The 25,645-nt window shown below is 42.1% G+C and overlaps 3 protein-coding genes across 5 annotated transcripts in view; 2 read left to right on the top strand and 1 right to left on the bottom strand.

Annotated features, from left to right (window-relative positions):
- Nucleotides 1–10,635, top strand: part of igf2bp2a (insulin-like growth factor 2 mRNA binding protein 2a) — a 50,991-nt gene extending 40,356 nt beyond the window's left edge. For 2 of the 3 annotated variants that reach the window (XM_053439632.1, XM_053439634.1), the window contains exons 12-16: nt 697–819; nt 2,306–2,380; nt 2,566–2,697; nt 3,347–3,460; nt 5,714–10,635. In XM_053439632.1, coding sequence (XP_053295607.1) covers nt 697–819; nt 2,306–2,380; nt 2,566–2,697; nt 3,347–3,460; nt 5,714–5,812 — 543 coding nt within the window. In that variant the 3' untranslated portion in view covers nt 5,813–10,635. Of the gene's footprint in view, nt 1–696; nt 820–2,305; nt 2,381–2,530; nt 2,698–3,346; nt 3,461–5,713 lie in introns of those variants that run through there. The other variant, XR_008341761.1, reaches the window with a different exon arrangement.
- Nucleotides 10,636–11,296: 661 nt separating this feature from the next.
- tmem41aa (transmembrane protein 41aa) lies at nt 11,297–14,685 on the bottom strand. Its single transcript, XM_053440012.1, has 5 exons — nt 14,516–14,685; nt 13,734–13,884; nt 13,151–13,312; nt 12,472–12,610; nt 11,297–12,139 (listed from the first exon to the last, which is right to left on the bottom strand). The coding sequence occupies exons 1-5, from the start codon at nt 14,683–14,685 to the stop codon at nt 11,919–11,921; spliced, it is 843 nt and encodes a 280-aa protein (XP_053295987.1). The 3' UTR covers nt 11,297–11,918.
- A 255-nt stretch (nt 14,686–14,940) lies between these two features.
- ehhadh (enoyl-CoA, hydratase/3-hydroxyacyl CoA dehydrogenase) lies at nt 14,941–24,892 on the top strand. The gene is made up of 7 exons (XM_053440011.1): nt 14,941–15,152; nt 16,352–16,455; nt 17,192–17,361; nt 17,589–17,700; nt 18,240–18,344; nt 22,309–22,650; nt 22,830–24,892. The coding sequence occupies exons 1-7, from the start codon at nt 15,079–15,081 to the stop codon at nt 24,080–24,082; spliced, it is 2,160 nt and encodes a 719-aa protein (XP_053295986.1). The 5' UTR covers nt 14,941–15,078; the 3' UTR covers nt 24,083–24,892.
- The last annotated feature ends 753 nt before the right edge of the window (nt 24,893–25,645 follow it).

The raw sequence follows: 25,645 nt of genomic DNA, 5'->3' as shown, positions 1-25,645 counted from the left end.
GTTTTTCAATATTTTAATTGATTTCCCAGAGAATAACTCACGGCATCTTAATGAAGGAAATCAGGCTTGTTAAAGGAACATATGTTTTATGTGTGTGTGCAATTTGGTCCAGATCCAAATAAAAATCCGGATCTAGTGAATTCAATCTGTGGTATGCACTCTACACATTACGTTTGAAAATATCCACCCGCTTCTTATCAAGCTTTTACAGAATGAACAACTAAAGGAAAATTTAGAACCGACAGAGAGAGAGAGAGAGAGAGAGAGAATATAATTATCACACCATTACAACCTCGCTGTCGTCCTCTGTGTTTGACAGTGGATCTGACTTTCCTGCGCACCATCCCCCCCCAGTCGCCAGAACACCACAGATATTTCTAGACGGGGACTTTTCCTCCTAGAGTTGTGGCTCGCAAAAATGTACTTCATCAGCGTACAAGTACTCGCGTGTTTCCAGGCTAAGAAAAACAAAAACATCAGGCAGCCATCTGCCCTTAGAGGAAATATTCCATTCATTCTCGGCCAAAGTGGTCATGTGTGCCCTCATGAAGAACTTTCCTTTGCATGTGGTGACATCATGTTCGGCTGCTCTTCAAGTATTTGACAGGTTGAGTCACAAATGTTTATAACGATTTAAAGTACATTTTTTTGAGTTTAGTAAAACAGGGGTTGAATATTTTCATTTTCTTTTTCCAGCAACAGGCTCCAGAACAGGAGGTGGCCTACCTCTTTATTCCAACTCAGGCAGTCGGGGCCCTGATCGGCAAGAAGGGCCAGCACATCAAGCAGCTCGCCCACTTCGCTGGAGCTTCCATCAAGGTGGGACTGACACTGGGCTTCAGTGAGGAAGGGTCAGACCAGTGTTCATCGACCCGCCTGTTCAGACCTGGTATCAACATCAGCCCTGAAGAGTCCGATCACAAGTGGTCAGGGATAAGTTCGGGTCTTAAAATCCGATCACTGGATGAAAAATCCATCCTGGGCTGCATATGCGAAATAGAATGATTCTATTTTTTGGGTAAAGTCTCTCTTCATAGCAGAGCTGCACATTCATTCATTCCGTCCCTCCCGACTCCGCTCGCCCTCTTTCTCTCTCGCTCTTGCTGACACACCTCCAAAGAATTGGACATCTGACACATGTGTAATCCCCAGACTGGCTGAAAACATAATTTGGTCTTTGTAAACACAAATACCGGGTGTGATTGTTTACATGTACAGCGGGGAAGTGAGATCCAGTCCCAAACTGTCACAGGAGACACATTCAGAACACAATTCATTACAGCGTGTGGACAGACGAACTTAGTGCTGACCACTTGTGATCCCAAATCTCTCAGGACGGTTGTTAGTACCTGATCTAAACTGGGCCATTGAGTTGACAAACTCCAGTTAAACCAGGGTTTCCACAGGGTCTAAAAATAGTTTAACATTCAACCATCTGAATTGCAGGACTTTAAAAGTGTTATAATATGTGAAAATGTTATTATTTATGTCTTAAATATGTTTAGGAAGGTCTTAATTATGTTATTGCTCATTTTATGCTGCTTCCCTCACCCTTCAAAAACATTATTATTTCGTTTTTCTGTGAAATGCTTTGGTGGCCTGCATAGTTTGTACAGTATGTGTCCACTAGAAGAAGTTCTTTCTCAAGGATACAAATATTTGCATGCTGTAATAAAACCATAAACAAGGCCAATGTGGAATTGATAACTGAGTTAACCAACACCCCCGTCAGAATTGATATCAGTGCCCTCGGCTCTGAAAGAGTCGATCTACCTCCTGTCTCAGTCTGAGAGATAACTTAGCGTTTCAAAGGTTATGCTCTACGAGGCTTGAGAGCTCAAAACTTTGACTTGTTGAAACCTCCAGAACAGTGTAATCTAAATACACATTTTTTCAAAGCTTCACATTGAGCGTTATGTTCAGTCAGTTAAGAAGTGAGTGCCGGCTGAGTCAGCAGCACTTCATGCACCACAGCTGAGGATGTTGGTTATTTATGGTCAGAAACAAAGAGGACAGGAGATGACTAGTGAGCTGAACAATTCAGAAAGCCCCTGAAGCTCCGTCTGGAGAGGTGAGACAGCTGCTCCATGAATCCTCACAACGGAGCAGCAGGCAGCTTCTCCCATGATTCACTGGTTCGCAGTGAATCACCACAGAACACGAGCATCAACCTTTGGCCTCATTCTCTCCCTCTTTGTCTCCATTACCTGTGTGTGGTGTGTGTGTGTGTGTGTGTGTGTGTGTGTGTGTGTGTGTGTGTGTGTGTGTGCGTGTGCGTGTGTGTGTGTGTGTTTGTGTCTGTCAGATTGCTCCACCCGAAACCCCTGATGTCATTGTTAGGATGGTGATCATTACTGGAACTCCAGAGGCTCAGTTTAAGGTAAAACACAGGAATATATCTTCTTTGAAAATATCATAAGTTCAGTCAGACATTTTTGGATGAAGCTGCTCCTGAAAGTTGATGAATGTTTGTCGTGCACAGTTTCATAGTAAACAGCAGTGGATCACTGTGTGTCCCCATTTTCCCCAGTCTCTCCTTGCCTCATACCCTCCTCTGTATTCCAGGCCCAGGGTCGGATATTTGGGAAGCTGAAGGAGGAGAACTTCTTCACAGCGAAGGAGGAAGTCAAGCTGGAGACTCACATCAAGGTTCCCTCCACCGCAGCCGGCAGGGTCATCGGTAAAGGAGGCAAGACGGTGAGTCCAAGCTGGATTTATTGATTTATTGTCAAGGTTTGGGTTTTTTAATTTAGGTTACATACAAAAAACTATATATATATATGTAGATACATCACAAAACTTACTTTTGGCCACGACTCAATGATGCCTTTCTGTTCATTATTTTACTTTCCCCTCTTAAAGTTTAAAAAAAAATAGTTATTCCTTACTCTTGTTGAGGGTTAAGGGCAGAGGACGCCACACCTTCTTCAAGTCCTATATTCAAGACAAATTGTGATTTGTGAATATGGGTTATAAAAACTTAATTTGATTGATTTTGATTTTACTCAGTAACAGGGGATATTGTGACCATATTTCCTGTAAATTGACACCTTCGGATGAGACTTAAAAATATGTTATTTTAGTTTTATCAGTTTCAGTCTTAAAGTGTATTTTGTCAACTTTTTATTGAATTTGCCCACAGGCTTTACTTATGTCCAAGTGTATTTACTTGAAATAAAGTAACAAGTAACGGCTTGTATGCATGGTGTCATCTGTGGTTATCTCAGTTTTTCCATAATCCGATACCTCCTCTCTCAGTGAGTGATCTCAGTGAGCTTTGTTTGTGAGGCTCCCTGTGACATTCAGAATGATGCAATGACCCCTGACCTCTGCGTCTGTGTCTCAGGTCAACGATCTACAAAACCTAACGAGTGCGGAGGTCATCGTGCCGCGGGACCAAACTCCAGATGAGAACGACGAGGTCTTTGTGAAAATCAATGGCCATTTCTTTGCCAGCCAGGTAGGAAAAAAGAAAAAATAAACTTGATATCCCTGAATTTACTTCCAGCTATTTCGGCTGATAAGCTTGCAGGTGTCAAATACATACAGAACAGGTTATTGCCAGTCACTCTTTCACACACACACATTCATACAACACTTTTTCTATGAGGGGCAATTTGGGGTTTGGTTTCTTTCCCGGAGAGACGGGGGTCGACCTGCTGGACAACCGCTCTACCCCCTCGGCCACAGTCGCCCTAAATGTCTGAGAGCAACAGTCAATTGAAATAGAACATGAAACGTAGAAATGAGTAAATCTATTATGTCTTACATGTAATTATTTTACATTTTGGTGTTTAATGGGCTTCACAAACACTATATGTGTTTCCAGTTACTCTGGTTATCAGATCTGTGATCAGGTCGGATCTATGACTTTACGCTGCGAGTATGAAAACAATGAAAACAGTGTCAAATCATTTTCTCACACACTCAGGAAACACAACGAGCTGCAGGTTCATCACAATACTTTTTTTTTGACAATCACAACTCGTGAAGAGTGTGAGAACAAATCACAGGGTCTTTGTCAGCAGATGGAGTTTGCTCAGTTGTCATGGAGATGGATCCATGTGTGAAAGAAAATCTGTTTCCATGGCAACTAGGCACACTATGTGAGTAAGTAAGAGTTGGTTTGTTTTGTTAAATCATTTCCAAGAACAAGAATGATGACAACCTCTGTTTAGGTAACACACAACAAATAGAATCACATTAATCTCACACTTGGAGTGCATTGTCAAAATGTGGGATTAGATGTTAATTTAAATTATATTAGGTTATTTTCAAAAAACAAACAAAAAGAAAGTAATAAAATAAGACAACGTGAAATGAAATAAAAGACTGATCTTATATGATTACAACTTTCTACGGATATCTCATGTGCATTATTCATACCATCCCAAAACCCATGATTAAAACATTAAGACAGATTAAAAAACAAGAACAAAAAGTAAACCACCCATGATTAAAACACTGTGGCCAAATTGGGCAGATTACAAAAAATTAGGGCTGTGAAATGATTAAAATTTTTAATCAAATTAATCACAGGTTTCTATGGATTAATCATGATTAATCACATTACCGATTTTCTCGGAATATTTTTGTGAAAACAAGATTTATGACATTTAACTTTTCTTTTGTGCTGCAACAGTTCTTCAGCAGTTATCATTGCTTTTCCATATGGAACATTAATATAATCTTCATCCTAAACAATATTCGGGCTCCTTAGCCATTGTGTGGTTGAATAAAACTTTTTTTTAAATCAAACAGAAATTATTTGAGCTTCTTAGCCATAGGATGGTTGACATTTTTTATATTTTTTGTCACACAACCATTAACCACACCATGATACAATCTAATGCCTCTAAAGGCCCTCTTAGCTACTCGGTCTTTAGCCAGTTGGTGAGGCAAACTAACTTGTTCAAATTCTCTGACAGTAAAACTGACCGCTTCTTTTGCACAATGTGTCCGGCGAGTGAGTCTGGTTTGGCGCATTCCACTTGAACGCCCCTCGCCTCACTTCTCGCAGAGTGTGCATATCACCTTGGTTTTACTGAATGTTCGATCTTTGTTTTTTTGGAACACGATCTTCCCGTCCAGAAGGTCCTCAGGTTCATCAGAATTATCCATGTTGTTTGTTTGTTTGAATGGCAGCTGCCGTCTGACTGCATTAGAGCGGCGACTAGTGCAGAGGCAGCGGAATTGGAAGGTCCTTCTGCGCATGCGTTAAATGCGTTAAAAAAAAAAAACGAATTAATCCTGTAATTTAATCATAACGCGTTAACGCGTTATGATTTTTCACAGCTCTACAAAAAATATAATAAAACAAAAAAAAACTAACTAAATAACCCATGATTAATAATCTACAGCCAATTACATAATACAAAATAAGATTAATGAACCCCAAATTCACCCCAAAACACCCAAGAAAATACAAAGCCACAAATATGCAAATAAAAATGATAAAATAACGCACATGATCACTAGCTTGGTTTTAATTAAGCGGTATCGTAACTTTGTATTTAAAGTTATATCATTACTACTGTTTGTTAAGTTCAGATAAATTACTCCAATATTGACAAATATATAATTAGTTGCAATCATTCACAGATATTTACATATAGACTTTAGTTAATAGAATTTCCTCACAGGACTCTTTTTACTTTATACATGTTCATATGGACACCCAGCGTGTCATAACCTCGTCCCTCTCTTGCCACAGACTGCGCAGAGGAAGATCCGGGAGATCATACAGCAGGTCAAACAGCAGGAACAGAAACACCAGCAGGGCGCCGCTGTGTCACCGCACCACTCCAAGTGACCTGACGGGCCGACTTCCGCGGGCGCCAGCCAATGAATGTAGCCCCTCCCAAAACGGACAGAGACCTACCTAGGCTAAGGCCGAGGCCCAAGGGGGACATGCAGGGCAGACCAGCAGCACCGGGATCAAAACCAAAGAACTTTACTGTGGGGGAAACAAGTGAGAGCCAAAGGCTGAAGGCATTGTGTGTGCACTGCCAGCCCTGTGAGCGCAGATAGAGGAGGAGAAACCATACTGATATAACACAATGAAAAAGAAAAAAAAGAAAAAGGCCAAAAAAATTTAAAATCTGCAAGAGATGGAAAATGGCAGAGAATTGGAACTGAGCTGTTGTCTTCGAGTTAAAAAAAAGTCAACAGGAAATAGAACAGCGCCCTGCATAACGTTATGTCTTTAGTTGGACTAACATAGTTCTAACAAACGGATAAAGCAACTGTATTAACACAAACGTATACGAGGCATTGTGATTGACATTTTTGGGGTTAGAATGAGAGCGAGCGACAATGGACCTTCTCTCTGAGATATTCAGATTGCAAGATTAATTATCCTTAGCAGTATTATTAATACAGAGTAGAGAAGTATATTGATGCACACTGAGGGTAAGCACTGTTGTTTTTCTACTAAATGACAGAACAGCTTGGTGTAGTTTGTAAATGTTTTATCGTGCTTGTTCCAGAGATCGATCGGACCTTGACAGCCACAAAACACAACAAAAACCCGGTTTCCCTTGTTTGTTCACACTTGAGGCCACTGAAATCAGTAAACAGAGAAAACCCCTATAAGTTAAACCTAATGGTGAATGGTTCTGAGTCTTTGTAACAAGCCTGTGTGTGTGCCAACACAAAAGATAACGTCCCTTTGAAACGTCTCTTCCCATTCATATCCGATGCTACACATATTTCTTTTTTTATGTCTCTCCTCTCCGCTTCACTTTCTCATCACTCTCTCTCATCTGGCATCATGGCTTTTTTAATAGGATACAAAATATTTGTCGTCGAGGAACACCTCTCCCCCCCCCCCCCCCCCCGTAGCCTTTTGACAACAGTGAACTGACTGCCACTTTCACTCAACAGAGGTCAGACGCCACCGAGGGTTTTTATCATTTTTTAACCAGTTAACTGGTATCACTCTCCCATTCTGTATAGAAGTAGAGTATATCTTCATTAAAGCTTGCTGCCCATATATATAAATATCTATTTAAAAAAAAGATAATCAAAAGGATGTCTGTGAAGGCGTTGTCCTCGCCGATCAGAGTAAAAAATTTACGTCTTAAAAGAAAAGGGTGCACTTTTTGCTTGTAAGCAGGCGACCGGACGTTTTATTTGAATGTGCACCGCCACACGCTCGGCCTTATGTGGACGTCAGGAGGGTCGGCACAACATGTGAGCTGAGGGCCCCGGGAAAAGGGGGACAGGACGCAGAGGGTGGGAGAGGGCAGACTTGTGGTGTGGCAGTGAGGGTAAAGGTTTTGGGTGTAGAAGGGTGGGTGGGGTTGCGTTTGGCTTTCACCCTCTCTCGAAAACGGCAGGACAGCTGTGAATGTACAATATGCAGCCTTTAAAAAAAAAAACTGTCACCCCCCCTGCCGTGTCCAGTGGGGGCCGGGCCAGAGGCACAGACACACAGATTGTCATCCTCACTCCTCGCTCTTTTCTTTTACTTTTCACTTTCATTTTTGTGTGTGTGTGTGTGTCATTTTGATTTCGGCGAGCCGGGCCGGCTGCTGCGCGAGCACGCTGGACACGCAGGCATGTCCTGGTGTCCCCTCTGTGCTTTTACTTTGGAGACCGTGGAAGCTTGTTGCCTTATTTTGTCACCACACGACCCATCCGCTTCATCTTCCAGACTTAAAAGGTTATTGCCAATACGCACAGCCTCCTCCTTGTGTGTGTATGCGTGTGTGCGTGTGTGTGCGTGTGTGTATATATATAAAAAGAGAGTTATATTTATGAATCTATTTTTTTCCTATTTTGTGATGAGAGCTATTGATAAGAAACAAAAAGAAAAACAAAGTCCTTTTCTTTTTTTCCTCAGTGGGACACTGCCATATTATTTTGAAGGGAAGCGTTTATTTTCTTGAAAAACTAGACTATGAATAATAATATAAATGAAAAAACCTGAAAAATAGGAGAACAGCAGCGTGAACGACCGTGCTAACTTTGGTCAGGATGTGAACAGTGCGCATGTCAGTATTGTGATCTACCTCAGGCTTCAGGGTACCTCAGTCCAATCTTTCATTTCCCCTTTTTTCCACATTTTGTATGCCTTGTTAACCTTGTTGATCATTTTGAGAGTTTTTAAATTTTCTTTTTTAATGAAAACAAAAAAAAAGAGATCAAAACAGAAGATCTTACAGTTATCTCTGAGCTTTTCAGGTCCAGCTGACTAGTGAAACTTTGTAAACCGTAGTCAACTCTGGTGGACTTGTCTTTGCCTGGACGCCAGACGACCTCTTAATGATAAAGGATTTCCAAGTCCATATTCTTTTTATTTGCTAAGAAGGAATGAAGTGCAGGATCTAAGGGGTACACACCTGCCCGAAGTGGTTCTGAATGTGGATGTTGTGTACTGATTTCACCATTTAAAAAAAAACAACAACAACATACAAACTGGTTGATAGAGAGACTAACCAACTGTACCTCCTGTTTTTTCCCAACTGTACCTCCAGGTTTTTTTTAGACTTAAAAGCAAAACAACAACAAAAAAAAACACAATGACGTTTATTCACTTGTATGAAAAGAAAAAAAATGAATTTTATAATCACCCAAACCGATCTTACCAGCTCTATTTGATAACAGCATAACTCTGGGGTTGATTTGAAGAAAAAACAACAACAACTACAACAACAACAACGCAAAGCTGCAAATATACACTGACAGGACTCTTGAACATGGTGTAAAATCCTCGTCTTCTGTGTAGAATGTAGAGTCGTTGAGATGTCACTGTGTACGATAAAAGATAACTGTGTATCTGTAAACATGTACAATAGAGTCACACATAAATGCATCGTTCTCTGTCTCTCTATAACACTTACACAAGTCTGCACCTGCATTGTGAGAGATGGTGGGAGGCTGCTCGCACCCGTCTGCCCATCTTAGTTTCATCCTCTTTATTTTGTGCTGTACATTTCAGAATTACCTCTCAGAATCCAAGGCTGACTTTAGTTACTAAAAACCAATGTAGGGCAACAACTAAAAAAATAAAGAAAAAAGTATTAAATAAATGAATGATCTATGTAGTGAAAGTTAGTGTTTGTCTTTGGAGTTCTTTTTAACTGTTTTTAGAGGGCAGACTTTTGTCATCAGATGAGGTTCTTCTTTTCTTCGTCCCGGTGAACACAGACTAGCAGTGCTAAAAAAACAAAAAAGGTCTATGGAACTCACACAATGCCTGAGGCCGTCTCAGCGAGCCTCCCCGCAGCCAGTACAGTACCTCATACTGATGACACTAGCTCAGCAGACCTGATCACAGGACCCCCGACCTTACCCACGCCCAATGCATCGCGGTGCTTCTTCTCGTAGGGCGCGTCGAGGAAGAAGCGGCTTTTCACGGTAGCACTGGAAGTTGTAGTTTGTCTGTCACGGCTTGTTTTAAACTGTCAGGAGTAGTTTTTCTTTGGGGTTTTTAGAGCAGTTTTGAAGTGGAGGCCCTTTCCTTGCATCGCAGAGGCCTCCTCGGTTCAGACCTCTGTCTCTCTTGTGTTTTTTTTGGCTCTTTAGAAGCGCAGGTTTCCCTCCGGCGTGTTTGTTTTCCGGCATCCTGGTTGTTGACACACGTGAGGCAGCCGCTTTCTGAGGCCAATCTTGTCAGGATGGTAGTAAACTTTGAACATCCAAGGATAGTTGTTTCTAGGTTTTTGTGGGGTGTTGCTAGGCATTAATATTCAGTACCAGAAAAACCACACAAAGTACACACATCACTGAGGATGTACAGTGTTGTTAGTCAGATCACATGGTGGTTGGATAGTTTAGGCTTTTATTTCATTTAACTTTCTTCTGTTGATCTGAGGTTTTTCTCGTCATTTACACTGATTTAATGATGCATTTTTTTTTTTTTTTTTATGTCTGGGGCGGTAGATGTGATTCTTTGCTTTAATATTCATTCCTGTTTGATCACTATCAATAATACTAGCTGTTAAAATGTGGTTTTTAAAAAATGATCCTAGCTTGGGTTTTCAACGTATTTTGGAATCAGAAAAAAGAAAATTTCAAGTAAACATGATTGTTTGACGAGCAGGAAGGTTGACAGAGTATCAGGTCGGAAAAAAGGAAAGTTCATTATTCATGTTCCGCTTTCGGGACTGAACGGCAAACAGGGCATTTGACAACCATTCGGAAAAAGGAGAGACAAACGATGGATTAGCTGAGGAAGGATTCAGTGAACCTCTGGTCAGATGTGTGCAGAACCAGAGCAGTGTTGCTTTTTTTTCGTCCCATCTTCTTGTTCAAAGTAAAAACACAACGCATTGCATGAGACTGTTCTAGGCGATCCAGTACGTATAACACTTCATATAGCACTAGACCTTCAGTAGTGGTTTTACATTGATCCATTTCTTAACTGCTTTACACCATTTGGGAAAAATTCCTTTTCGTTTCCTCAGTAGGTCAAAATCTCCCTCAATCCTACATTTCCCATGGGCCAAAAGGTCCCAGACACCTCAAGGTAATTGGAGACTGTGCGCCGGACAGACATATGATCCTTATTTAACACATCTCGTGGATCCATGCCTCTCTGGTAAACAGCCATGCTGTTGTTTTGAGTTGTGAGTGAACTGTATTGCTGAGCAACCTGGATCTGAGCAATAAAGAATATTTGAAAGAAAAGTGTTGTTTTTATCATGTTTGCTGTTTTTTCGTTTTAAAGTTTTTCTCCTCTGAAATAACTGGTGCCTCATTATTTGAGACTCAACAAACCACAGAATGTATTTATGCTATATTTGAATAATTAAGAGATGTTCTGATACCATTTCCCCCCTCCCGATTCCAGTACCTGGACTTTTCAGCCTGAAATATTACCAAACTGCTGACGTTTTAGCTAGCTCTGGCTAACGCTACACTACTGATAATCACATTCATTACCACCTTAAAAACAGAACTTTGCCATACAGCGCTACAGCGGTTAGGGAGTGGCAGAGAAGAACTTGTTCCTGGGAAAAGAAAACTAGTTTTATGTGGGTGAAACCAAACTTGAAAAACATGGTAGAATTTAGTGACATCTAGTGGTGAAGTTGCATGTTGCAGCTGAATACCTCACCCGCCCCTTCCAAAAATGAGTGAACCTGTGGCAGCCTTCAATTCTCATAGAAACTCGAAAGTTGTTTAGTTTGTCCAGTTCGACTGTAAAATAACGCTGGATGCTGCGAATATGCTGCAGGACCAGGTTTGTGTTGAAAACCCAATCCTCACACTGCATCAATGAATGGCACAATCAAATGAAAACCCAGGCTGTTACAATCAAGACATTAAATCAGGGTTGAACAATTGGTCACGAAAAAATAATTTAATTCAATTGCGACCCATTATCACTGTTCTTTAGGGCCAAAGTCTGGTCCTTAAATTAAAAAATGTTCAGTTCAGAGATGAAAAATAGTTAAAAACTGTCCTTAAAACTTATCATGTGTAAAGTACAACTTCAAGTTGTGAAGTATATACTGCAATACAAGCAGTCTTTAAGTTACAAATTTAATAATTTACACAAAACAATCATATGAACAATCACAAACGTGAGTAGGCCTTTAAAATGTTCATCCTGGAGGTAGAAGTTTGAATCATTAACTGCATGTCAGGCACTTTGAACAAGAGCTGGTTCCAATGAAGTCCTACTCACATTATAACAGGAGTGCAACCTTTCGTCATATGATTATAATACATTCATATCCACAAACTGTATTAACAACTTCTCCAGTAGCTGTGGTAAAGAAACACCCATTTAAATTGCACTATGACAGTTTCGTCATTGTCTTAAAAGCGGAGATCCCTTTTCCATGTCCACGTGGCTCCAAAGAATTAAAACAGTCCACATAAAAGAGGCAGTGTTTCCCTTTTAGATACAATTACTCTTGAGGGAAGTGAACCAAAACACCCAGGAACACACCCACTGGGACAAATCACTGGACCTTTTTATCTGACACGAGTCCGTTCTGTGACCGGACGTCCAGTTTGAGACGTTTCTGACTGACGCGGCGGATGAGGGCGCTGGGCAGCAGGGCCATGCAGGCGATGGCGAGCAGCTGCAGCAGTCGGTCCCAGGAGAACAAGTCGTCCAGGGACGATAACTCAGACAGCATGGCGCCCGTCTGAACGCAGATGAAGTTGTACGGCAGGAGACCTGTGTAAGAAGAGCAACAAGAAACTGCAGTGAGACATGAGATGAAACAAATTGAATATCTTGTTTGAATTGATGCACTCCTGACCGACAGTTTGTGGAAATACACATTACTATGAATGAAAAATATCATAAAACTCTGCTAGAAAGAGACTTTTGATTTGGTTGTATTTGCATTTGTCAGCTATACCAGGCCTCCGACAATCAGCCCTTATGTGTTTTAAACAGTTAACAGCTAAAAAACTATCTCATTCTGATTTATGAATATATGACATGTGTGACTTAAGAATGTGGAAAGTGTGTCATCATATAATAACAGTTCCGTGTGAGCTTACCAATGAAGACTGAGCCGACAAAGAAGGTGATGGGGATGTTTACAATCGGGGAGGACATGTTCAGAAACCAGTTGGGTGTCATGGGAAAGAATCTCAGGAAGAGCAGGAAGAAGAACAGACAGTCCTTGTTCTCCTTCACCTGGGAGAGACATCACATGTTAAGAAACTATGAAGGGACAGTAGACCCATATTTCTGCACTTCTCCATTGGTTGTTGATGTCATATCACATTGTGTCAGTCCAGCATCAATAACAGCACATTAGAAAAAGCTGTGAAGCTCATTAACCGGAATTTAAAAAGTGCCATCAATCTGAAACCTCTCTGGATAAACCTTCCAGAATAAGAGCAGTGAACATGTGACGCAGCACATCAACCACTGCTGCAGGTGATTGTTCTTCTTCTTGAAGAGAAAAATTACCATCCGGTTTAAGTAATTAAGGATAGATCTGTCCGCATCAGCAGAAGCCATCTTGGTTTTCCTATATTAACCATCATATCAGGCATGCCCCCTTTTAGTTTAATAACAGTGACCAGTCCAACATGTTTAAGTATGGATGAAAATCTATCCGCTCAAGAGAGGCACTGACTCGCCTGTAGGAGTGAATAAACATGAGCTCACTCGTTGGTCTAGTTTCATTAGTTTGAATTAACAGTTGTTTCAATGTTGTCACAGACGTACCTTCCCCTGCAGCATGGACACTTTATCAGGGAAGAAGTTCACAATGTAGTTTTTTCCAAAGGCCTGTGACAGGAGGTAGCACATGGTGGAGCCCACGGTGGTGAGCACACAGGCCAGCAGCAGTCCTTCATATGGTCCAAATATTGCTCCTGCAAGAATGTTCTGCACAAAGACACAAGCGGATACCAAAGGACATCATCAGTGTACGTGTAGAGATAAGATCTGACACACTTTGTGATCTGATAGTGGTTTAAAGTGTAAGACACTGGGTGAGAGTCGCTCTTATCTGCATGTGGTTTGTGGTCTTGGGCTTTTTTTATGTGTTGCACACTAAGTTGTGCAGAAACATTAGTGAGCAGTCTGACAGTCCAGCACGGCTGCCATGCAAAAGTAAATATGACATCCCTTTGTTGTGGTTTGTCCTTAAAGAAGAACGCTAAACCACACTTAACATGCAGGTCCAGTTCCTTCTCCCTTTTCCTTTAAGTAAGCCTACACTTTTTTTTATAAATCCCAAGCATGGAAGTTTTAATATATTCTATATTCTTTTCATCCTGCCACAGTACCTAGAGAATGCACTTACCAGGAACGAGGATCCAGGGATGGCAAATGACTGCTTGTACAGATAAGCACTACAAAAGAGAAGCAGGACATATCCTGTGTGCTTCGTCTTGTAAAACTGCAGGAGCTCGGCCAGTTCCCTCAGCTCGTCCAAGTCTGCAGGGAACTTCAACCTGTGGGAACATCGGACACCTTCATTCATTCATTCAAGTGTATGTACCAACAAATGCTTAATCATGTATTGCTATAAACAGTCAGCGATTGCAAATGCAATGTAAATTAAAGAATGCTCAAAATTGCTTCATTGAAAAAGAGCAAAACACTTGCAACAATAAGTATTTAACGGGAACAAGGTCATGTGGTCTAACAAGTTTCTCCATTTAGAGTCTTAATCAGCTTTAGATTGTTTTTCTCTTGCTGCTGATAAGAAAGACAAGTCGAGGAATCCTATATAATCGATCAACTTGTCCCTTTCTGCTACACAACACACAATCAAAACACTGATACAGAATAGATGGAACAGCATAAAGTTGACACATTACTATAACTGATGGTTCTGATTGTGTTTGCACTAATATCTGCATTTTACTCCTCATTTTTCAAAGGGCTGTTAGGAGTGAGACGAGGTTTCAAGGTTCAGGAGAGCATCAGGTTAGGATAAGGATAAGGCTTCGGGTTTAGCATGTAGTTGTGATGGTTAAGATCAGGGGAAGAGGTTTGGAAATACATCATGTCATGGAAGCACTCTTATCTTCCATGACGCGTCAGTCAGAAACGTCTCAAACTGAAGCTAACGTCGCTCACCTGCTGACTTCCCCGGCGCTGTCCGGGCTCTCTGCCGGGTCCCCATGCTCTCCCTGGGCCGCGGGCGGAGCGGGGGGCCGGCGGGGTCCCGGGGGCAGGGACAGGGACAGACAGTACAGGTACACCGTGGCTGCAGTGACCACAGCGACGAGTCCCACCAGTGAGCGCATAGTTCAACCAGTAGAGACACACACAGCTTCCGGCTGTCAGCGAGAGAGGACAACCGCTGCACTGACGTCACTTCCTGTAAGGACGACAATTATTGTAATATTTGAGCTCAAATGTGTGACGTTATTGATCAGCTGTTGACTTCCTCATTAGGATAAATATAATTTAAACATTTGTTATAAGTACGTCAACAGAATACAGAGAAACGAATATAGTTCAGATCGCTACTTCGGCTCCGGTCCACCTGGGGGCGGTAGTGCGTCGTTTGACGCGGAAGCTAAGCAGACGAGGAGGACTTTGTGTTAGTATGTGATGTGTGGCCTGGCTGCAGGAGAAGTCTCAAAGTTCAACCTGCACAGCAGACAGAAGTGCGTCAACACAGTTCAAGCGACAACATGGCTCAGCTCACTCGTGTCTCAGGGTCCGTGGGTCTGATCACTCTGCAGAGTCCGCCTGTCAACGCGCTCAGGTGAGCTGAGGGGACGAAACAAGGCTGCGAAGTTACTGATATGAGATCTGTGTTTGTTCTGTGGGAGGATTGACTTCAGCTCTGTGCGTCACACTGAAGAGATTCACCTGATTTGAACTCTATAAAAAAACACTACTATAGTCAAGTAGATAACTTTATTTGAGTATTTGGCTGATTTGCTACTTGTTGCTTCTACAATACATTTGACATCTATCTGACAGCTACAGTTAATCTTCAGATCAAGACTCTGCAAACACAATCTGACATGACCTTTTAAAATATGGTGGTTTTTTGATCAGTACAACAACTGGTTAATATGAGCATGTCTTTTCCTGCTGCAAACAAATACTTACATTTGAACTACATCTTGCTGATTATTATTATTATTATTATTATTATTATTATTATTATTATTATTATATATTGTGTTTGAATGCAGGACTTTTACTTGTAATACAATATTTTCGCTAGTATGTGTTATGGAAGTTTTATGGAAGTTGGTGATAGGATAACTCAGGCAGCAGCTGATGTCTTATGCAGAAGATTGTAATGTCAACTTGATGCATCAAGGAAACCAGAAAGTGCAACAATATACAAACGTCAACAGAGTAACACAAGCAATGTACACCCCCAAGTATGTACAGATATAATGTAATATACATGTATAATTAATATATAGGTGCATATGCAGTAATGTTGCATGGATAGGATGGTCAAAATTTTCTCAAAACTATTTTTACTGCTGAGTAAGAATCTGAATACTTGTTTAACCTCTCACCCGAAAAGGTTTATCTGAGGGCATCTCAGCTTATCAGCCTATTTGACAGCGAAAAAACTTCAAACCTTGCACAAGACATTAACCAATGTTTATCTGTAATGTTCAGCAATAAAACATTTAAAATAGTAAGAATGAATTACAGAGTTTGGTGTATTCGTTACAGCTGCAGCTCTTCTGCTACAGAAAGCAGTGGAACATGGGTAAAGTCGTGTTTTAGTTCAGTGGGACCACACTGTCAGGGCTCCACTCAGCACATTTACAGACTCTTTTTTTTGTCTACATGTAAATTACTTCATCACTCAAACGAAGAGCCCAAAAGAATAAGTGTGTGGCTGCAGACTCCGCTTTAATGATGTAAAAGTTACATAGTGTTGCTTTTTGTCTAAACTTCATATTACTAATATGGTCTCATTAAATACAGTGCGGCGGTGAGACAGGGCATCGTTGACACGGTGCAGAGAGCACTCAGTGACCCAGAGGTGAAGTCGGTGGTGGTCTGTGGCCAGAATGGAATCTTCTGTGGGGGTATGAATGTTTTTTTTTTTTTTCTATCTCCTGTGATGTCACAGTTATGCCACATATCTTGTCATTTTCAGAAGAAAACTGGTCTATCAATGGCCGTAGCAACACAATTTAAATTTAAATTGTTATTTGAAAATCACTCTATTATATTTTGGTTGCAAACAATGTGATATCTTCCCTTCACTGATTCTCATAATGTATCATTGAGTCCCTCTGTTACTCAACAATGGAACAAGAACAACTGAACTTAAATAGCTTTCATTGGAAATAAAAGAAGGAATGGCATACCATGTAAAATCTCATTTAACTTGAATGACAATATCTTGTACATTTTGAGTACATTGTTATTTTTTGTGCCGTATTTCAAGTTTTACAGCACTGTTTCAATCGTTATACCAAACTTTAACATAATTAAGAGAATGAAAACAGTGTAGAACATTTGATGAATTCCTCTTTTCATAAGATATTAGTTATATATATTTATATTTACACTTAAACAATATCTATCTTAAAGAAAATGTTCACGCTTGAGAAGCTGAAACTAATGGAATCTTGAAGGAAAAATAATGAAATGATTCACAGATTTTCAAAACAGTTATTGACAGAGTTTGTTCAGTAAAATGTTTCTTATCAGTATCTTGTGATTTTAGGTAGGTATGTTGTGTAAAGACAATAACCGGGAGGTTGTGGAACCAGATGAATCACCACTGATAACTTCATGATTTTATTTGCACAACAGGAGCCGACATCAAGGAGTTTGGGACGAACATGTCCGGGCCGCCACTTGTGCCGTTGATCCACGCCATCGAGGTCGCGCACAAACCGGTGGTGGCGGCCATAGAGGGGATAGCTTTGGGAGGAGGCCTTGAGCTGGCACTTGGCTGCCATTATCGAATCGCACACTCCAAAGTTAGTTCAGATCTCTCTGTGTGTCTCTCTCTCTCTCTCTCTCTCTCTCTCTCTCTCTCTCTCTCTCTCTCTTCCTTCTAAATATCCAGTATCCTAGAAAGACTGTAATTTTTTTAATAAATACGATTTTTATAACCTTCTAAACTAAGAAACAATCACTGTAAGGCCTTTACATTCAAGAGGCTTTCTGAGAATCTCACCCAGACTCCTCCTTTGTGTCCTTTCAGGCCAAACTGGGGCTTCCAGAGGTGACACTGGGTCTGCTCCCAGCTGCAGGGGGATCCCAGCGTCTCCCGAGGCTCATCGGGGTCCCAGCTGCCTTAGACCTCATCACCACAGGTAGCTAATTTTCTGGATAACGTTTGTGGAGTTTTTCTTGCGAGTGTGGAAAGTTTTTTTCACTGTTAAACTAAGTATAGGTTTGCATTAGTAAGTAGGTAGAAACAAACATATGCTTTAATGCCATAATTCCCATATATCAAAGCAATGAGAGTCAGTTCACAACATTGTCTTGGCAGAGGTGTTGATAAACACAGGAGTGTTTAGGCGTACAGGTGCTTTAGAGCAGTTACTCTGATGACCAGCAGATGTCAGTATGTGTTAACTTTTATTATTATCACTGCCTATGAAACCTATTGTGTCTTTAACTGGAAGGTTTTCTAAAAACATCACTGATGTCAAACTGTAGCTATTCATCTTTTTCTTCTTTTAACAGGTTTTTGTTGTTTCTGATGAAGGCTATAACGAGGGGAGGTTGCAGTGATTTGGTTTATGTCTTAATCAAAAGGACACAGGATGCTCTCGTATTAATGTTAATCTAATAATGTGAAATGTCACATGTCGCCCATACACACCCTCGTCCTTCTTGTCTCCCACAGGCCGCCATATCACTGCCGCTGAGGCCCTGAAACTCGGAGTAGTGGATCAGATTACTGCTCACAGCACCGTGGATGTAGCAGTGAAGTTTGCTCTGAGTGTGGCAGGTGAGACCGAACCCCCCCCATAAAAAAACTTTAAACAGAAGTAACTTCTGGTGTAAAATCTACTCACTCTTCACTGGTTTAAAGATTAACTCAGTCAAAGGAGAAGAGATTCCTCCTAGAGCACTTCTTTTGGGACGAGTCAAGCGTGAAGAAGCGTCGACATGTAAGCTGTGGAAAGTCAAAGGAAGCAGAAAGAACGTGGCAGGCAGATCCTCCAACACAGAAGTCATAAATGTTTCATGGCTCTGTCAGATGTGCTCTGATGTCTTCACCGCTTTTTGCTGTATTATTCAGAAGGGCGAAAAGGGACAAACTTTCCTAGAATATTAATAATAAGCTGTCACCAGCCATTTATGAACACGAGGCTGGCCCTGCGATCTTGAATCAGACTCATTAGCTCTCTGCTTTACTCGGTGGGTCGGTGAAGTGTGCCACGTCCCTGCAGTTTACAAGGAGCGACTTCTGAATTCAGTCTGTGTTGAGGGAAAACCCATTCAGATCTTTACATGTTGATATCACTGACAGGCCACATTAATATGCTCAACTGGAAAAGTAAATGGGAAATAAAACTACATTTTATTATGCTCCAAGGAAATGGCAACATCTTATTCTTTCAGAACAGAAGTCCTATTCATTTTACTATCTTAATAGTCTTATAATTTTAAAATATTTATAAGCTTATATTTCTACTATTGCATGGAGCTAGTGTAACAAACACAATTTCCCCCTGGGATCAATAGAGTATATTTCTGATTCTGATTACTCAGCTGACGTTCTCTCACCCGCAACAGTGTCACAATGAATCTCTCTCTCTCTTTCTCTCTACCTCTATCTCTTACTCATGCCGACACCAACACTTTGTCGTCCAACACATCTGTAAACTCACACTGGGTAAAAACTGTTTGTACAGCCCATATTCTCAATTTGCCTCATAGGGTTTAACAAGGTGCAAAGATCCTCTGTTCTTGGCCGGCGACTAGAGTGAGGAAAAACTTCCAAAAAAAACTTTAACAGGGCAAAAAACACAGAAACCTCAGGGAAAATCTCAAGATAAATGGAAAGGTGCATTAATGTTTAAAACATTTATGCAAAGAGAAAAGGTCTGACAGAGATGAGAGGAAGAGGGGGGGGGGGGGGGGGGGGGGCATGGAAGTCAGAGCAGCCATGACAGTTATGATGAAAGCTGTATTGCCAGTAATACTGCAACATGTGGGCAGGAACAGTGTATATATCTAATCCTTGTAATAGCTGTAATCAAAATCCATGATCAGCTGCCACCACGATCCACCATGTGGCCACAGCCGCGATCCTGGAAGTGATTTAAGAAGTGAGATCCGATCCAAAGTGGGAACAGGAGAAACAATCAGGAGGCATTTTAACACCGGGTGTGAACAGACGAATTTACACTGTCCACCTGTGATGGGATCTCTCAGGACGGATGTTAATACCAGGTCTGAACTTGACCTAAATCTGGTTCCATGTGCTTCCAGGCTCTATGCTAACCTGTGTGCTAACCCGACTTTAGCGTCATCATACAGACGCGAGAGTTGTATGCATCTCCTCAGCGAAGTCTCCCCATGAACAAGTGTGTTCAAGAAGGTTTCATCCTCTGTGGTGTTGTGAGCCAGTGCACAAGCCGCCCACTCTGCTGTGTGGTTCTCAGTCTTCACTCTGTGTGAGCACATAAGGATGTTTCATATTCTGTTCAGCACAGCCTGAGCACTGCCTTGATGGTACAAGAGCCTTTGATTCTGAATGAGATGAGGAGAAGATGCTGTTGCATGCTCGGCAGTAGCAGCGCATTTTCAAGAAATTAAAGTTCATGTGAAATACGTATGAGCCCGATATGGTGCCTTCAGCAAACAATCTCACTATTAAAATGTCCACAAATGTCCAAAAAAACAACAACTTTACACTCACTCTCAAAAGATGATTGTAGTCTTGTGCTTTTTAGAAATGCTTTTTTTTTCTTCTTCCCTGTACACAAAAGCTGCCAGGATGACTTTGAGTGGGTGAGAGAGTGAGCGTTGTTAGTAAAGCTGAGGCTCAGACATGAGTGAGACAGAAAAGCCAGCAGCACATGAGAAGGGAGATTGGGGAGATAGAACTAAAAGCTGTGAAGATTTTGACGGATGCGGCGGCGGTCTTGAGTCGATTAGCAGGCGGGTTATATGGGGACAGGAAGTGTGTGTTTAAATGTGCACACTAGTGTCAGTGTCTATGTGGGGAGCGGCACAGCTGGTGAGTCGATCAGCATTGTTTTACAGTGTGTTGGATCATATTATATTTATACAAGAAGCACCTAAACTAACACACACACAAAAATCGGACATATTTATGGAACAGATATCTATGAGTGTGTGAATTGTTGTGCAGCTTGATCGTATTTAAGGTGACTGTTGGGCCTTGGTGGAGGTAAATGCTCTACTGAGTGCCATTCTAGCTGGCATTATGTATTCCCTAGCCCATCACCCTAACCTTAACTATCCAACCCTCACCCTAACCATAACCTAAACCCAATGATAACCCAAAAAAACAAACCTTGTCCCTTAAAACAACTGTTTGAGGACAACAATTGAGGACTGCCTAAAATGTCCGTAAGGTCCATGCCTGAAATGGTCCTCACAAAGATATAAGTGCAAGTACACACAAACAAATCCAAGCATTAAATTGTATTAACTTAGATTCATGCCTTGAAGACTAAGAGTAACCATTACCACTACTCCAACCAAGCTTGAACTTTAACCTGTCAATCTTCTTCCGAATATAATACACATGAGGGTTCAAACACACAAACACACACACACACACACACACACACACACACACACACACACACACACACACACACACACACACACACACACACACACACACACAAACGATCCACACGTGCACAGACTGCAGTCTTGCTGGTGACAAGATTAACTTTTTTACCCCGGCGGTTGCAACATCTGCCCGCTACATCTGTCAGAACAACCAGGCTTCCCACTCGCTGCACAACAAATCCACAGCTCAACCATTTACAGATTAACTGCTGCAATGATGCCCCCTGAAAGTACATTGGATTCACATTGCACACACATTGACTTTTCATTGTGGAAAGAGTGTACATTTCACTGGCCTGAAAGGACCCTCGCCTTTTATTCATCAGCTCTGAAATATTGATACGAACAATTGTATCAGACCAAACAGTCTGTGATCCCACAAAGTGGACTCTAGTGAATCAGATGCAGCGGCTGTCTCTTTAAGCTTTGCCATGGTGACCCAGTTTCTGGCCCCAACCTACAGCGGAGTGTAATTCAGTGGAGCTGTGAAGGACTCGGCCTACTGTCTCATGTAATCATGTCAGACGGCACAGGAATGAGAATTAAGATGCTTTTAACAAGGTTTCACTCTTTTTGTTCCCAGGCTTAAATCGCCGCAGACAGGAAATCTATTGTTGTAACCGTTCTGGGCTCCAATGTTAAATCGTCTCATGTAATTTCACCTGGAAAATTGTTCCGGTTGCTTAGAGGCTAGAAAATCAGAAAATGTTTTTCAATTTCTTGGCCCCTTTTTGCTTCCAGAGTTGGAAACTTACCAACTACTTTGCCCAAAGCCAAAGTGGTTGCTTTTTATTTTTCTTATCGATCGGTTTTATTCAAGGTGACTTGTACCAGTGCACCGGAAGAGTTCTACCATTTATCTTGGAACAGGTCTTTTTTACCACTCTGCTTATGGAGTGAATATTGATAGAGCGGACGAGTGTGCCTGAAACAGTAATTATACCCAGTCTGAGTGCTGACCGACAAATAGAGGAAAGGGAGAAAAAGTGGTATCAATAAAATAACAAAATGGCATTTTACACTTTGAAAATGAAAATAATGTTGCTTTAAACTTTTAATGGGCAGCAAAGGTCACAGAACTACAAATAAAAAAGTAATTTCTCTGTAGCCTCTTTTCTTCCATGTCTCCCTCTTAGGAAAACCGCTGGATGGCCGTCGTATAAGCAGCTTACCGTGTCCTCGCCCGCCCAACATGGATGCCCTGTTTGAGGGGGTGATGAAGAAGGTGCGACAGAGCGCCCGCGGAGCCATAGCACCGATTGCGTGTGTCCAGGCGATCCGGGCGGCCGCCACCCTGCCCTATGATCAGGGCATGGAGCGGGAGCTAGAGCTGATGGCCAGTCTCTTCACCTCCGACCAGGCCCGTGCCCTGCAGTACATCTTCTTCGCTCAGAGGGCCGTCGCCAGGTGGAGCATGCCCAGTGGAGCCCGCTGGGACACGAGCAAGCCTAGGCCTGTGCATAAAGCAGCTGTCATCGGTAAGAGCTTCTGTGCTTTTAGAGCTCCAGTTGTTTGAGCTGTCAGTAAGCACACAGACAGCTTGTGCATTAAAATTGCAAGCTTGGGAAAAACGTTTTTATATGCTGCCAGGCTAAAACTATTTAAAGTCGACCATTGTAAATCTTTCTGTCGTCAACATGTGATTATGTCCTCTTAGGTCTTGGCACCATGGGGAGAGGCATAGCGGTGGCCCTGGCTCAGACGGGGTTGTCTGTGGTCGCGGTGGAGACCCAGGAGAAGCAGCTGATGGCGGCCAAGCAGGAGATGTCGGGCATGTTAGAGCGAGGGGCTAAGAGACGTGGCGTGGCCCCTGCACTCGATAAGATCCGCTACAGCCCCGACATCAAGGCTGTGGCTGATGCTGACCTGGTCATCGAGGCTGTGTTTGAAGACATGGCTCTGAAGGAGAAAGTCTTCCAGCAGCTGTCTGCTCTTTGTAAGCCCGGCACTCTTCTGTGCACCAACACCTCTGGGCTGGACGTGGACCACCTGGCCTCTCAAACACGCAGCCCGGAGCTGGTGGTGGGGATGCACTTCTTCGCCCCTGCCCATGTCATGAAGCTGCTGGAGGTGGTGTATGGATCCAAGTCCTCTCCTCAAGCCTTGGCCACTGCCATGCAGCTGGGAAAGAAAATGGGCAAAGTCAGTGTGGCTGTTGGAAACTGTCGGGGCTTTGTGGGGAACCGCATGCTGAAGCCTTACAGTGAGCAAGCCTTCTTCCTGCTAGAAGAGGGAGCCACGCCTGAGCTGGTAGATGGTGCACTGGAGGACTTTGGGTTCCCCATGGGCTTGTTCAGAATGTCTGACCTGTCTGGGCTGGATGTGGGCTGGAGGGTCAGGAAGGCGGACGGGCTGGGAAAGTCTTCTGGGGCATCAGGGCAACAAGCAAGAATACGACAAGGCAGGCGGTACAGCCCCCTGGGAGATGTCCTCTGTGAGCAGGGACGCTTTGGTCAGAAAACAGGAAGGGGATGGTATCAGTACGACAAACCCGGTGGTCGGGTCGGCAGGCCTGATCCCTGGCTTCACAGCTTTCTGGAGGAGTACCGAGCCCAGCACGGCCTGGTGGCACGCCGCATAGACCACCAGGAGGTGCTGGAGCGTTGCCTCTACACCCTGATCAACGAGGGCTTCCGCATCCTGGAGGATGGAATAGCTGCAGGACCTGAAGAAATAGATATCATCTATGTGTTTGGCTATGGCTGGCCCCGGCACCGCGGAGGCCCCATGTTCTACGCCAGCATGGTGGGGCTGGAGAAGGTCTTGGCGAGGCTGGAGTTCTACCAAGAGGCTCACCCCGACGTGCCTTACCTGCAGCCCTGCAACCTGCTGAAGAGGCTGGTGGCCAGTGGCAGCCCACCTGTCCACAAGTGGAGGGAGGTTGTGAAGAAACTCCACAGTCAGCTTTAAATGTCATACGTCTCAGCTTTATTATCATAATACACTAATTTTAAACCATTATGAACTTGATTTACAATGTGTTTTCCAACATAATTATGATGATTATGGATTTCTGATATTATTGTGCTTTTTGTGATCAATAATTGTAACATCTTCCCCATGGCAGTGACCTTGTGAGCCTACATTGATATAACAGTTTATTTGGGTCATCTGTACATTCCTATACCCTCATATCGAAATCCAAGTTTTGTAAAGCTTATTGTTTCTGTCAATGCTTTATCAGAGATATTCATTCAACTCACAATATACTGATTGATACTTGTTTCTAATGTACTATCTGCCTCGTGAATATAAATGGGTATTAACAAAATATTAGAGATACGCACTGCAACCACTGCCAAAGTGACAACAGATGAATGAAAACACCTCAACAGTGTCACAGAACTTTACTTAGGTTTGACGATCAAAAGTATGAGGGCACAAGTCTATTGGAATGAATTAGATGATCCTAATAAACTGCTAACTCAATGATATGCGATACAACTGTATTAATACCTAAGCAAAATATCCACTGAAACAATAACACAGGAAAACCCCACCAAAGAGCTGCTAAGTTGCTTCAACCAAAAAGTGCAATTTCTTAAAACAACAATATATTAAAAAATATACAGTGATGTCATTAAACTCTGATGTGATATAGGAAATTCTTGAAAGATCACATTCAGAATTACATTATATAAATATAATATCAAAGTGATTATTTTTTACTGATTGTCTTATATTAAGCTGTCAACGGTAATGCATGTAATGCATGTAATGTATAATATCTATCATCTGAAACCTCAATAAAGAAATGCTATATACTCATCTGTTAGTTTGGTGTGTGTGTGCATCTTGTTCAATATGGTTGTATTGATTTAACCCACTGTTTGGCTTTAGTTGTATTAATGTTCAGATCTCCCCAATGCAGGGAATCGTTGAGTTTTAAGTCATGTTCTTTCAGTTCATAGGTGAAACATTTATTTCTGGAGGAGAGTGATGTTCGAGTGTGTGTGTGAGTGTGAGTGTGAGTGTGTGTGTTACTTGCTGACTCAGCTGCAGAGGAGATGGAGGCTGAGACACGACTCTCGGATGCTTTTATATAAATCAATGGGATCGTGTAAATCTCACACCCTAGCACTGAGCAGATGTTCGAGCTGCCACCTAGCGGCTGCAGAGGGAGAGAGGGAGGGAGAGGGAGAGAGCAGCTGGATTCTATTGTAATATGCTCTTCTACTGTTTAATGTCTGCCTGCAAGTAACATACATCATTTATTAAACCTGAAAGCTCAATGCACTACCAACATTATGAGTTCAGATAACTGAATTGAAGTAGATGTGGTATAATTTGCATACAATCCTCAAATAAAACCCATGAGTGCTTATTTTTAGGTCGGTCTGAGTGTGGATTCGTTTCAGGATGCAGATCTTGGGTGTTTTGAAGTTGTCAGAGGGACTGATGAAAGCTTTGTGTGTGTGTGTCTGTGTGTGTCTGTGTGTGTTAGAGTGTGTGTGTGTGTGTGTGTGTGTGTGT

Source organism: Pleuronectes platessa, chromosome 14, assembly GCF_947347685.1.
Source record: "Pleuronectes platessa chromosome 14, fPlePla1.1, whole genome shotgun sequence".
In the NCBI taxonomy this organism is placed as follows: domain Eukaryota; kingdom Metazoa; phylum Chordata; class Actinopteri; order Pleuronectiformes; family Pleuronectidae; genus Pleuronectes; species Pleuronectes platessa.
The sequence above is the reverse complement of the archived record's forward strand: the minus strand, read 5'-3'. Positions and strand labels throughout refer to the sequence as shown.

Coding starts and splice junctions, on each gene's coding strand:
- tmem41aa (XM_053440012.1), bottom strand. CDS start 14,685: ATGCGCTCACTGGTGGGACTCGTCGCTGTGGTCACTGCAGCCACGGTG. Junction 12,611..13,150: donor TGTCCATGCTGCAGGGGAAG/GTACGTCTGTGA, acceptor TGTCTCTCCCAG/GTGAAGGAGAACAAGGACTG. Junction 12,140..12,471: donor TGTCGGCTCAGTCTTCATTG/GTAAGCTCACAC, acceptor CTTCTTACACAG/GTCTCCTGCCGTACAACTTC.
- ehhadh (XM_053440011.1), top strand. CDS start 15,079: ATGGCTCAGCTCACTCGTGTCTCAGGGTCCGTGGGTCTGATCACTCTG. Junction 16,456..17,191: donor GAATGGAATCTTCTGTGGGG/GTATGAATGTTT, acceptor TTTGCACAACAG/GAGCCGACATCAAGGAGTTT. Junction 18,345..22,308: donor GTTTGCTCTGAGTGTGGCAG/GTGAGACCGAAC, acceptor TCTCCCTCTTAG/GAAAACCGCTGGATGGCCGT.